The 12714-nt window shown below is 41.1% G+C and overlaps 1 protein-coding gene across 1 annotated transcript in view; it reads left to right on the forward strand.

Annotated features, from left to right (window-relative positions):
- The window catches only part of LOC106560617 (lipoma-preferred partner homolog), a 515165-nt gene that overhangs the window by 456747 nt on the left and 45704 nt on the right, over positions 1-12714 (forward strand). Inside the window, exon 14 of the mRNA XM_045687983.2 lies at positions 227-347. Coding sequence (XP_045543939.1) covers positions 227-347 — 121 coding nt within the window. The remainder of the gene's footprint in view (positions 1-226; positions 348-12714) is intronic.

Below are 12714 nucleotides of genomic sequence, written 5' to 3' on the forward strand. Positions count from 1 at the left end.
TCTGTCTCTCTCTCCCGCTCTCCTCTGTCTCTCTCTCCTGCTCTCCTCTGTCTCTCTCTCCCCCTCCCCTCTGTGTCTCTCTCCCGCTCTCCTCTGTCTCTCTCTCCTCTCTTTGTCTGCCTCTCCCCTCTGTCTCTCTCTCCTCCTTCTCTCCCCCTTCCCTCTCTCTCTCTCCTCTGTCCCCTTCTCCCCCACTCTCCTCTGTCTCTCCCCTCCTCCCCATTAGGAAGTTTGCCCCTCGTTGCTGTGTGTGTTCTGAGCCCATCATGCCAGCTCCAGGCCAGGAAGAGACTGTTCGTATCGTCGCCTTGGATCGGGACTTCCACGTGCAGTGTTACCGCTGTGAGGTGTGTATCTACTTTACAGTGTTACCTCTGTGAGGTGTGTATCTACTATACAGTGTTACCTCTGTGAGGTGTGTATCTACTATACAGTGTTACCTCTGTGAGGTGTGTATCTACTTTACAGTGTTACCTCTGTGAGGTGTGTATCTACTATACAGTGTTACCTCTGTGAGGTGTGTATCTACTATACAGTGTTACCGCTGTGAGGTGTGTATCTACAGTGTTACCTCTGTGAGGTGTGTATCTACTTTACAGTGCTACCTCTGTGAGGTGTGTATCTACTTAACAGTGTTACCTCTGTGAGGTGTGTATCTATAGTGTTACCGCTGTGAGTTGTGTACCTACAGTGTTACCGCTGTGAGTTGTGTATCTACTATACAGTGTTACCTCTGTGAGGTGTGTATCTACTTTATAGTGTTACCTCTGTGAGTTGTGTATCTATAGTGTTACCTCTGTGAGGTGTGTATCTACTTTACAGTGTTACCGCTGTGAGGTGTGTATCTATAGTGTTACCTCTGTGAGTTGTGTATCTATAGTGTTACCTCTGTGAGTTGTGTATCTACTATACAGTGTTACCTCTGTGAGGTGTGTATCTATAGTGTTACCTCTGTGAGTTGTGTATCTATAGTGTTAACTCTGTGAGGTGTGTATCTACTATACAGTGTTACCTCTGTGAGTTGTGTATCTACTATGCAGTGTTACCTCTGTGAGGTGTGTATCTATAGTGTTACCTCTGTGATGTGTGTATCTACTTTACAGTGTTACCTCTGTGAGGTGTGTATCTATAGTGTTACCTCTGTGAGTTGTGTATATATAGTGTTACCTCTGTGAGTTGTGTATCTACTCTACAGTGTTACCTCTGTGAGGTGTGTATCTACTCTACAGTGTAACCTCTGTGAGGTGTGTATCTATAGTGTTACCTCTGTGAGTTGTGTATCTACTATACAGTGTTACCTCTGTGAGGTGTGTATCTACTCTACAGTGTTACCTCTGTGAGGTGTGTATCTATAGTGTTACCTCTGTGAGTTGTGTATCTACTTTATAGTGTTACCTCTGTGAGGTGTGTATCTACTCTACAGTGTTACCTCTGTGAGGTGTGTATCTATAGTGTTACCGCTGTGAGTTGCGTATCTACAGTGTTACTGCTGTGAGTTGTGTATCTACAGTGTTACCTCTGTGAGTTGTGTATCTATAGTGTTACCTCTGTGAGGTGTATATCTACTATACAGTGTTACCTCTGTGAAGTGTGTATCTATAGTGTTACCTCTGTGAGGTGTGTATCTACTATACAGTGTTACCTCTGTGAGGTGTGTATCTACAGTGTTACCTCTGTGAGGTGTGTATCTACTATACAGTGTTACCTCTGTGAGGTGTGTATCTATAGTGTTACCTCTGTGAGGTGTGTATCTATAGTGTTACCTTTGTGAGGTGTGTATCTACTATACAGTGTTACCTCTGTGTGGTGTGTATCTACAGTGTTACCTCTTTGAGGTGTGTATCTACAGTGTTACCTCTGTGAGGTGTGTATCTACTATACAGTGTTACCTCTGTGAGGTGTGTATCTATAGTGTTACCTCTGTGAGGTGTGTATCTATAGTGTTACCTTTGTGAGGTGTGTATCTACTCTACAGTGTTACCTCTGTGAGGTGTGTATCTACTATATAGTGTTACCTCTGTGAGGTGTGTATCTACTCTACAGTGTTACCTCTGTGAGGTGTGTATCTACTCTACAGTGTAACCTCTGTGAGGTGTGTATCTACTATATAGTGTTACCTCTGTGAGGATTGTATCTACTCTACAGTGTAACCTCTGTGAGGTGTGTATCTATAGTGTTACCTCTGTGAGTTGTGTATCTACTATACAGTGTTACCTCTGTGAGGTGTGTATCTACTCTACAGTGTTACCTCTGTGAGGTGTGTATCTACTATATAGTGTTACCTCTGTGAGGTGTGTATCTACTCTACAGTGTAACCTCTGTGAGGTGTGTATCTATAGTGTTACCTCTGTGAGTTGTGTATCTACTATACAGTGTTACCTCTGTGAGGTGTGTATCTACTCTACAGTGTTAACTCTGTGAGGTGTGTATCTATAGTGTTACCTCTGAGTTGTGTATCTACTTTATAGTGTTACCTCTGTGAGGTGTGTATCTACTCTACAGTGTTACCTCTGTGAGGTGTGTATCTATAGTGTTACCTCTGTGAGTTGTGTATCTACTTTATAGTGTTACCTCTGAGTTGTGTGTCTACTTTATAGTGTTACCTCTGTGAGGTGTGTTTCTATAGTGTTACCTCTGTGAGTTGTGTTTCTATAGTGTTACCTCGGTGAGGTGTGTATCTACTTTTCAGTGTTACCGCTGTGAGTTGTGTATCTATATAGTTACCTCTGTGAGATGTGTATCTATAGTGTTACCTCTGTGAGTTGTGTATCTACTATACAGTGTTACCTCTGTGAGGTTTGTATCTACTCTACAGTGTTACCTCTGTGAGGTGTGTATCTATAGTGTTACCTCTGTGAGTTCTGTATCTACTTTATAGTGTTACCTCTGTGAGGTGTGTATCTACTCTACAGTGTTACCTCTGTGAGGTGTGTATCTATAGTGTTACCTCTGTGAGGTGTATATCTACTATACAGTGTTACCTCTGTGAGGTGTGTATCTACAGTGTTACCTCTGTGAGGTGTGTGTCTACAGTGTTACATCTGTGATGTGTGTATCTACTTTACAGTGTTACCTCTGTGATGTGTGTATCTTCTTTACAGTGTTACCTCTGTGAGGTGTGTATCTACTATACAGTGTTACCTCTGTGAGGTGTGTATCTACTCTACAGTGTTTCCTCTGTGAGGTGTGTATCTATAGTGTCACCTCTGTGAGGTGTTTATCTACTTTACAGTGTTACCTCTGTGAGGTGTGTATCTATAGTGTTACCTCTGTGAGTTGTGTATCTATAGTGTTACCTCTGTGAGGTGTATATCTACTATACAGTGTTACCTCTGTGAGGTGTGTATCTATAGTGTTACCTCTGTGAGGTGTGTATCTACTATACAGTATTACCTCTGTGAGTTGTGTACCTACAGTGTTACCGCTGTGAGTTGTGTATCTACTATACAGTGTTACCTCTGTGAGGTGTGTATCTACTTTATAGTGTTACCTCTGTGAGTTGTGTATCTATAGTGTTACCTCTGTGAGGTGTGTATCTACTTTACAGTGTTACCGCTGTGAGGTGTGTATCTATAGTGTTACCTCTGTGAGTTGTGTATCTATAGTGTTACCTCTGTGAGTTGTGTATCTACTATACAGTGTTACCTCTGTGAGGTGTGTATCTATAGTGTTACCTCTGTGAGTTGTGTATCTATAGTGTTAACTCTGTGAGTTGTGTATCTACTATGCAGTGTTACCTCTGTGAGGTGTGTATCTATAGTGTTACCTCTGTGATGTGTGTATCTACTTTACAGTGTTACCTCTGTGAGGTGTGTATCTATAGTGTTACCTCTGTGAGTTGTGTATCTATAGTGTTACCTCTGTGAGTTGTGTATCTACTCTACAGTGTTACCTCTGTGAGGTGTGTATCTACTCTACAGTGTAACCTCTGTGAGGTGTGTATCTATAGTGTTACCTCTGTGAGTTGTGTATCTACTATACAGTGTTACCTCTGTGAGGTGTGTATCTACTCTACAGTGTTACCTCTGTGAGTTGTGTATCTACTTTATAGTGTTACCTCTGTGAGGTGTGTATCTACTCTACAGTGTTACCTCTGTGAGGTGTGTATCTATAGTGTTACCGCTGTGAGTTGCGTATCTACAGTGTTACTGCTGTGAGTTGTGTATCTACAGTGTTACCTCTGTGAGTTGTGTATCTATAGTGTTACCTCTGTGAGGTGTATATCTACTATACAGTGTTACCTCTGTGAAGTGTGTATCTATAGTGTTACCTCTGTGAGGTGTGTATCTACTATACAGTGTTACCTCTGTGAGGTGTGTATCTACAGTGTTACCTCTGTGAGGTGTGTATCTACTATACAGTGTTACCTCTGTGAGGTGTGTATCTATAGTGTTACCTCTGTGAGGTGTGTATCTATAGTGTTACCTTTGTGAGGTGTGTATCTACTATACAGTGTTACCTCTGTGTGGTGTGTATCTACAGTGTTACCTCTTTGAGGTGTGTATCTACAGTGTTACCTCTGTGAGGTGTGTATCTACTATACAGTGTTACCTCTGTGAGGTGTGTATCTATAGTGTTACCTCTGTGAGGTGTGTATCTATAGTGTTACCTTTGTGAGGTGTGTATCTACTCTACAGTGTTACCTCTGTGAGGTGTGTATCTACTATATAGTGTTACCTCTGTGAGGTGTGTATCTACTCTACAGTGTTACCTCTGTGAGGTGTGTATCTACTCTACAGTGTAACCTCTGTGAGGTGTGTATCTACTATATAGTGTTACCTCTGTGAGGTGTGTATCTACTCTACAGTGTAACCTCTGTGAGGTGTGTATCTATAGTGTTACCTCTGTGAGTTGTGTATCTACTATACAGTGTTACCTCTGTGAGGTGTGTATCTACTCTACAGTGTTACCTCTGTGAGGTGTGTATCTACTATATAGTGTTACCTCTGTGAGGTGTGTATCTACTCTACAGTGTAACCTCTGTGAGGTGTGTATCTATAGTGTTACCTCTGTGAGTTGTGTATCTACTATACAGTGTTACCTCTGTGAGGTGTGTATCTACTCTACAGTGTTAACTCTGTGAGGTGTGTATCTATAGTGTTACCTCTGAGTTGTGTATCTACTTTATAGTTTTACCTCTGTGAGGTGTGTATCTACTCTACAGTGTTACCTCTGTGAGGTGTGTATCTATAGTGTTACCTCTGTGAGTTGTGTATCTACTTTATAGTGTTACCTCTGAGTTGTGTGTCTACTTTATAGTGTTACCTCTGTGAGGTGTGTTTCTATAGTGTTACCTCTGTGAGTTGTGTTTCTATAGTGTTACCTCGGTGAGGTGTGTATCTACTTTTCAGTGTTACCGCTGTGAGTTGTGTATCTATATTGTTACCTCTGTGAGATGTGTATCTATAGTGTTACCTCTGTGAGTTGTGTATCTACTATACAGTGTTACCTCTGTGAGGTTTGTATCTACTCTACAGTGTTACCTCTGTGAGGTGTGTATCTATAGTGTTACCTCTGTGAGTTCTGTATCTACTTTATAGTGTTACCTCTGTGAGGTGTGTATCTACTCTACAGTGTTACCTCTGTGAGGTGTGTATCTATAGTGTTACCTCTGTGAGGTGTATATCTACTATACAGTGTTACCTCTGTGAGGTGTGTATCTACAGTGTTACCTCTGTGAGGTGTGTGTCTACAGTGTTACATCTGTGATGTGTGTATCTACTTTACAGTGTTACCTCTGTGATGTGTGTATCTTCTTTACAGTGTTACCTCTGTGAGGTGTGTATCTACTATACAGTGTTACCTCTGTGAGGTGTGTATCTACTCTACAGTGTTTCCTCTGTGAGGTGTGTATCTATAGTGTTACCTCTGTGAGGTGTTTATCTACTTTACAGTGTTACCTCTGTGAGGTGTGTATCTATAGTGTTACCTCTGTGAGTTGTGTATCTATAGTGTTACCTCTGTGAGGTGTATATCTACTATACAGTGTTACCTCTGTGAGGTGTGTATCTATAGCGTTACCTCTGTGAGGTGTGTATCTACTATACAGTATTACCTCTGTGAGGTGTGTATCTATAGTGTTACCTCTGCGAGTTGTGTATCTACTTTATAGTGTTCCCTCTGTGAGGTGTGTATCTACTCTACAGTGTTACCTCTGTGAGGTGTGTATCTATAGTGTTACCTCTGTGAGGTGTGTATCTACTTTACAGTGTTACCTCTGTGAGGTGTGTATCTATAGTGTTACCTCTGTGAGTTGTGTATCTGTAGTGTTACCTCTGTGAGGTGTGTATCTACTTTACAGTGTTACCGCTGTGAGTTGTGTATCTATATTGTTACCTCTGTGAGTTGTGTATCTATATTGTTACCTCTGTGAGTTGTGTATCTATAGTGTTACCTCTGTGATGTGTGTATCTACTATACAGTGTTACCTCTGTGAGGTGTATATCTACTATACAGTGTTACCTCTGTGAGGTGTGTATCTACAGTGTTACCTCTGTGAGGTGTGTGTCTACAGTGTTACCTCTGTGAGGTGTGTGTCTACAGTGTTACCTCTGTGAGGTGTGTATCTACTATACAGTGTTACCTCTGTGAGGTGTGTATCTACAGTGTTACCTCTGTGAGGTGTGTATCTACTATACAGTGTTACTTCTGTGAGGTGTGTATCTACTATACAGTGTTACCTCTGTGAGTTGTGTATCTATATTGTTACCTCTGTGAGTTGTGTATCTATAGTGTTACCTCTGTGAGGTGTGTATCTACAGTGTTACCTCTGTGAGGTGTGTATCTACTATACAGTGTTACCTCTGTGAGGTGTGTATCTACTATATAGTGTTACCTCTTTGAGGTGTGTATCTACTTTACAGTGTTACCTCTGTGAGGTGTGTATCTACTATACAGTGTTACCTCTGTGAGGTGTGTATCTATAGTGTTACCTCTGTGAGTTGTGTATCTATAGTGTTACCTCTGTAAGGTGTATATCTACTCTACAGTGTTACCTCTGTGAGGTGTGTATCTATAGTGTTACCTCTGTGAGGTGTGTATCTACTATACAGTGTTACCTCTGTGAGGTGTGTATCTATAGTGTTACCTCTGTGAGTTGTGTATCTACCTTATAGTGTTACCTCTGTGAGGTGTGTATCTACTCTACAGTGTTACCTCTGTGAGGTGTGTATCTATAGAGTTACCTCTGTGAGGTGTGTATCTACTTTACAGTGTTACCTCTGTGAGGTGTGTATCTATAGTGTTACCTCTGTGAGTTGTGTATCTATAGTGTTACCTCTGTGAGGTGTATATCTACTATACAGTGTTACCTCTGTGAGGTGTGTATCTATAGTGTTTCCTCTGTGAGGTGTGTATCTACTATACAGTGTTAACTCTGTGAGGTGTGTATCTATAGTGTTACCTCTGTGAGGTGTGTATCTACAGTGTTACCTCTGTGAGGTGTGTATCTACTATACAGTGTTACTTCTGTGAGGTGTGTATCTACTATACAGTGTTACCTCTGTGAGTTGTGTATCTATATTGTTACCTCTGTGAGTTGTGTATCTATAGTGTTACCTCTGTGAGGTGTATATCTACTATACAGTGTTACCTCTGTGAGGTGTGTATCTACAGTGTTACCTCTGTGAGGTGTGTGTCTACAGTGTTACATCTGTGATGTGTGTATCTACTATACAGTGTTACCTCTGTGAGGTGTGTATCTACTATACAGTGTTACCTCTGTGAGGTGTGTATCTATAGTGTTACCTCTGTGAGTTGTGTATCTACCTTATAGTGTTACCTCTGTGAGGTTTGTATCTACTCTACAGTGTTACCTCTGTGAGGTGTGTATCTATAGTGTTACCTCTGTGAGGTGTGTATCTACTTTACAGTGTTACCTCTGTGAGGTGTGTATCTATAGTGTTACCTCTGTGAGTTGTGTATCTATAGTGTTACCTCTGTGAGGTGTATATCTACTATACAGTGTTACCTCTGTGAGGTGTGTATCTATAGTGTTACCTCTGTGAGGTGTGTATCTACTATACAGTATTACCTCTGTGAGGTGTGTATCTATAGTGTTACCTCTGCGAGTTGTGTATCTACTTTATAGTGTTCCCTCTGTGAGGTGTGTATCTACTCTACAGTGTTACCTCTGTGAGGTGTGTATCTATAGTGTTACCTCTGTGAGGTGTGTATCTACTTTACAGTGTTACCTCTGTGAGGTGTGTATCTATAGTGTTACCTCTGTGAGTTGTGTATCTGTAGTGTTACCTCTGTGAGGTGTGTATCTACTTTACAGTGTTACCGCTGTGAGTTGTGTATCTATATTGTTACCTCTGTGAGTTGTGTATCTATAGTGTTACCTCTGTGAGTTGTGTATCTATAGTGTTACCTCTGTGAGGTGTATATCTACTATACAGTGTTACCTCTGTGAGGTGTGTATCTACAGTGTTACCTCTGTGAGGTGTGTGTCTACAGTGTTACCTCTGTGAGGTGTGTATCTACCTTATAGTGTTACGTCTGTGAGGTGTGTATCTACTCTACAGTGTTACCTCTGTGAGGTGTGTATCTATAGTGTTACCTCTGTGAGTTGTGTATCTATAGTGTTACCTCTGTGAGGTGTATATCTACTATACAGTGTTACCTCTGTGAGGTGTGTATCTATAGTGTTTCCTCTGTGAGGTGTGTATCTACTATACAGTGTTACCTCTGTGAGGTGTGTATCTATAGTGTTACCTCTGTGAGGTGTGTATCTACAGTGTTACCTCTGTGAGGTGTGTATCTACTATACAGTGTTACTTCTGTGAGGTGTGTATCTACTATACAGTGTTACCTCTGTGAGATGTGTATCTACAGTGTTACCTCTGTGAGGTGTGTATCTACTATACAGTGTTACCTCTGTGAGTTGTGTATCTATATTGTTACCTCTGTGAGTTGTGTATCTATAGTGTTACCTCTGTGAGGTGTATATCTACTATACAGTGTTACCTCTGTGAGGTGTGTATCTACAGTGTTACCTCTGTGAGGTGTGTGTCTTCAGTGTTACATCTGTGATGTGTGTATCTACTTTACAGTGTTACCTCTGTGATGTGTGTATCTTCTTTACAGTGTTACCTCTGTGAGGTGTGTATCTACTATATAGTGTTACCTCTGTGAGGTGTGTATCTACTATACAGTGTTACCTCTGTGAGGTGTGTATCTATAGTGTTACCTCTGTGAGGTGTTTATCTACTTTACAGTGTTACCTCTGTGAGGTGTGTAGCTACTATACAGTGTTACCTCTGTGAGGTGTGTATCTATAGTGTTACCTCTGTGAGTTGTGTATCTACCTTATAGTGTTACCTCTGTGAGGTTTGTATCTACTCTACAGTGTTACCTCTGTGAGGTGTGTATCTATAGTGTTACCTCTGTGAGGTGTGTATCTACTTTACAGTGTTACCTCTGTGAGGTGTGTATCTATAGTGTTACCTCTGTGAGGTGTATATCTACTATACAGTGTTACCTCTGTGAGGTGTGTATCTATAGTGTTACCTCTGTGAGGTGTGTATCTACTATACAGTATTACCTCTGTGAGGTGTGTATCTATAGTGTTACCTCTGCGAGTTGTGTATCTACTTTATAGTGTTCCCTCTGTGAGGTGTGTATCTACTCTACAGTGTTACCTCTGTGAGGTGTGTATCTATAGTGTTACCTCTGTGAGGTGTGTATCTACTTTACAGTGTTACCTCTGTGAGGTGTGTATCTATAGTGTTACCTCTGTGAGTTGTGTATCTGTAGTGTTACCTCTGTGAGGTGTGTATCTACTTTACAGTGTTACCGCTGTGAGTTGTGTATCTATATTGTTACCTCTGTGAGTTGTGTATCTATAGTGTTACCTCTGTGAGGTGTATATCTACTATACAGTGTTACCTCTGTGAGGTGTGTATCTACAGTGTTACCTCTGTGAGGTGTGTGTCTACAGTGTTACCTCTGTGAGGTGTGTGTCTACAGTGTTACCTCTGTGATGTGTGTATCTACTTTACAGTGTTACCTCTGTGATGTGTGTATCTTCTTTACAGTGTTACCTCTGTGAGGTGTGTATCTACTATATAGTGTTACCTCTTTGAGGTGTGTATCTACTTTACAGTGTTACCTCTGTGAGGTGTGTATCTACTATATAGTGTTACCTCTGTGAGGTGTGTATCTACTATACAGTGTTACCTCTGTGAGGTGTGTATCTATAGTGTTACCTCTGTGAGTTGTGTATCTATAGTGTTACCTCTGTGAGGTGTATATCTACTATACAGTGTTTCCTCTGTGAGGTGTGTATCTATAGGGTTACCTCTGTGAGGTGTGTATCTACTATACAGTGTTACCTCTGTGAGGTGTGTATCTATAGTGTTACCTCTGTGAGTTGTGTATCTACCTTATAGTGTTACCTCTGTGAGGTGTGTATCTACTCTACAGTGTTACCTCTTTGAGGTGTGTATCTATAGAGTTACCTCTGTGAGGTGTGTATCTACTTTACAGTGTTACCTCTGTGAGGTGTGTATCTATAGTGTTACCTCTGTGAGTTGTGTATCTATAGTGTTACCTCTGTGAGGTGTATATCTACTATACAGTGTTAACTCTGTGAGGTGTGTATCTATAGTGTTTCCTCTGTGAGGTGTGTATCTACTATACAGTGTTACCTCTGTGAGGTGTGTATCTATAGTGTTACCTCTGTGAGGTGTGTATCTACTATATAGTGTTACCTCTGTGAGGTGTGTATCTACTATACAGTGTTACCTCTGTGAGGTGTGTATCTATAGTGTTACCTCTGTGAGTTGTGTATCTATAGTGTTACCTCTGTGAGGTGTATATCTACTATACAGTGTTACCTCTGTGAGGTGTGTATCTACTATACAGTGTTACCTCTGTTAGGTGTGTATCTATAGTGTTACCTCTGTGAGTTGTGTATCTACCTTATAGTGTTACCTCTGTGAGGTGTGTATCTACTCTACAGTGTTACCTCTGTGAGGTGTGTATCTATAGAGTTACCTCTGTGAGGTGTGTATCTACTTTACAGTGTTACCTCTGTGAGGTGTGTATCTATAGTGTTACCTCTGTGAGTTGTGTATCTATAGTGTTACCTCTGTGAGGTGTATATCTACTATACAGTGTTACCTCTGTGAGGTGTGTATCTATAGTGTTACCTCTGTGAGGTGTGTATCTACTATACAGTGTTACCTCTGTGAGGTGTGTATCTATAGTGTTACCTCTGTGAGGTGTGTATCTACAGTGTTACCTCTGTGAGGTGTGTATCTACTATACAGTGTTACTTCTGTGAGGTGTGTATCTACTATACAGTGTTACCTCTGTGAGATGTGTATCTACAGTGTTACCTCTGTGAGGTTTGTATCTACTATACAGTGTTACCTCAGTGAGTTGTGTATCTATATTGTTACCTCTGTGAGTTGTGTATCTATAGTGTTACCTCTGTGAGGTGTATATCTACTATACAGTGTTACCTCTGTGAGGTGTGTATCTACAGTGTTACCTCTGTGAGGTGTGTGTCTACAGTGTTACATCTGTGATGTGTGTATCTGATTTACAGTGTTACCTCTGTGATGTGTGTATCTTCTTTACAGTGTTACCTCTGTGAGGTGTGTATCTACTATATAGTGTTACCTCTGTGAGGTGTGTATCTACTATACAGTGTTACCTCTGTGAGGTGTGTATCTACTATACAGTGTTACCTCTGTGAGGTGTGTATCTACTCTACAGTATTACCTCTGTGAGGTGTGTATCTATAGTGTTACCTCTGTGAGGTGTTTATCTACTTTACAGTGTTACCTCTGTGAGGTGTGTATCTATAGTGTTACCTCTGTGAGTTGTGTATCTATAGTGTTACCTCTTTGAGGTGTATATCTACTATACAGTGTTACCTCTGTGAGGTGTGTATCTACTATACAGTGTTACCTCTGTGAGGTGTGTATCTATAGTGTTACCTCTGTGAGTTGTGTATCTACCTTATAGCGTTACCTCTGTGAGGTTTGTATCTACTCTACAGTGTTACCTCTGTGAGGTGTGTATCTATAGTGTTACCTCTGTGAGGTGTGTATCTACTTTACAGTGTTACCTCTGTGAGGTGTGTATCTATAGTGTTACCTCTGTGAGTTGTGTATCTATAGTGTTACCTCTGTGAGGTGTATATCTACTATACAGTGTTACCTCTGTGAGGTGTGTATCTATAGTGTTACCTCTGCGAGTTGTGTATCTACTTTATAGTGTTCCCTCTGTGAGGTGTGTATCTACTCTACAGTGTTACCTCTGTGAGGTGTGTATCTATAGTGTTACCTCTGTGAGGTGTGTATCTACTTTACAGTGTTACCTCTGTGAGGTGTGTATCTATAGTGTTACCTCTGTGAGTTGTGTATCTGTAGTGTTACCTCTGTGAGGTGTGTATCTACTTTACAGTGTTACCGCTGTGAGTTGTGTATCTATATTGTTACCTCTGTGAGTTGTGTATCTATAGTGTTACCTCTGTGAGGTGTATATCTACTATACAGTGTTACCTCTGTGAGGTGTGTATCTACAGTGTTACCTCTGTGAGGTGTGTGTCTACAGTGTTACCTCTGTGTGGTGTGTGTCTACAGTGTTACCTCTGTGATGTGTGTATCTACTTTACAGTGTTACCTCTGTGATGTGTGTATCTACTCTACAGTGTTACCTCTGTGAGGTGTGTATCTACTATACAGTGTTACCTCTGTGAGG

The sequence above is a fragment of the Salmo salar genome, chromosome 10, assembly GCF_965601325.2.
Source record: "Salmo salar chromosome 10, fSalSal1, whole genome shotgun sequence".
In the NCBI taxonomy this organism is placed as follows: domain Eukaryota; kingdom Metazoa; phylum Chordata; class Actinopteri; order Salmoniformes; family Salmonidae; genus Salmo; species Salmo salar.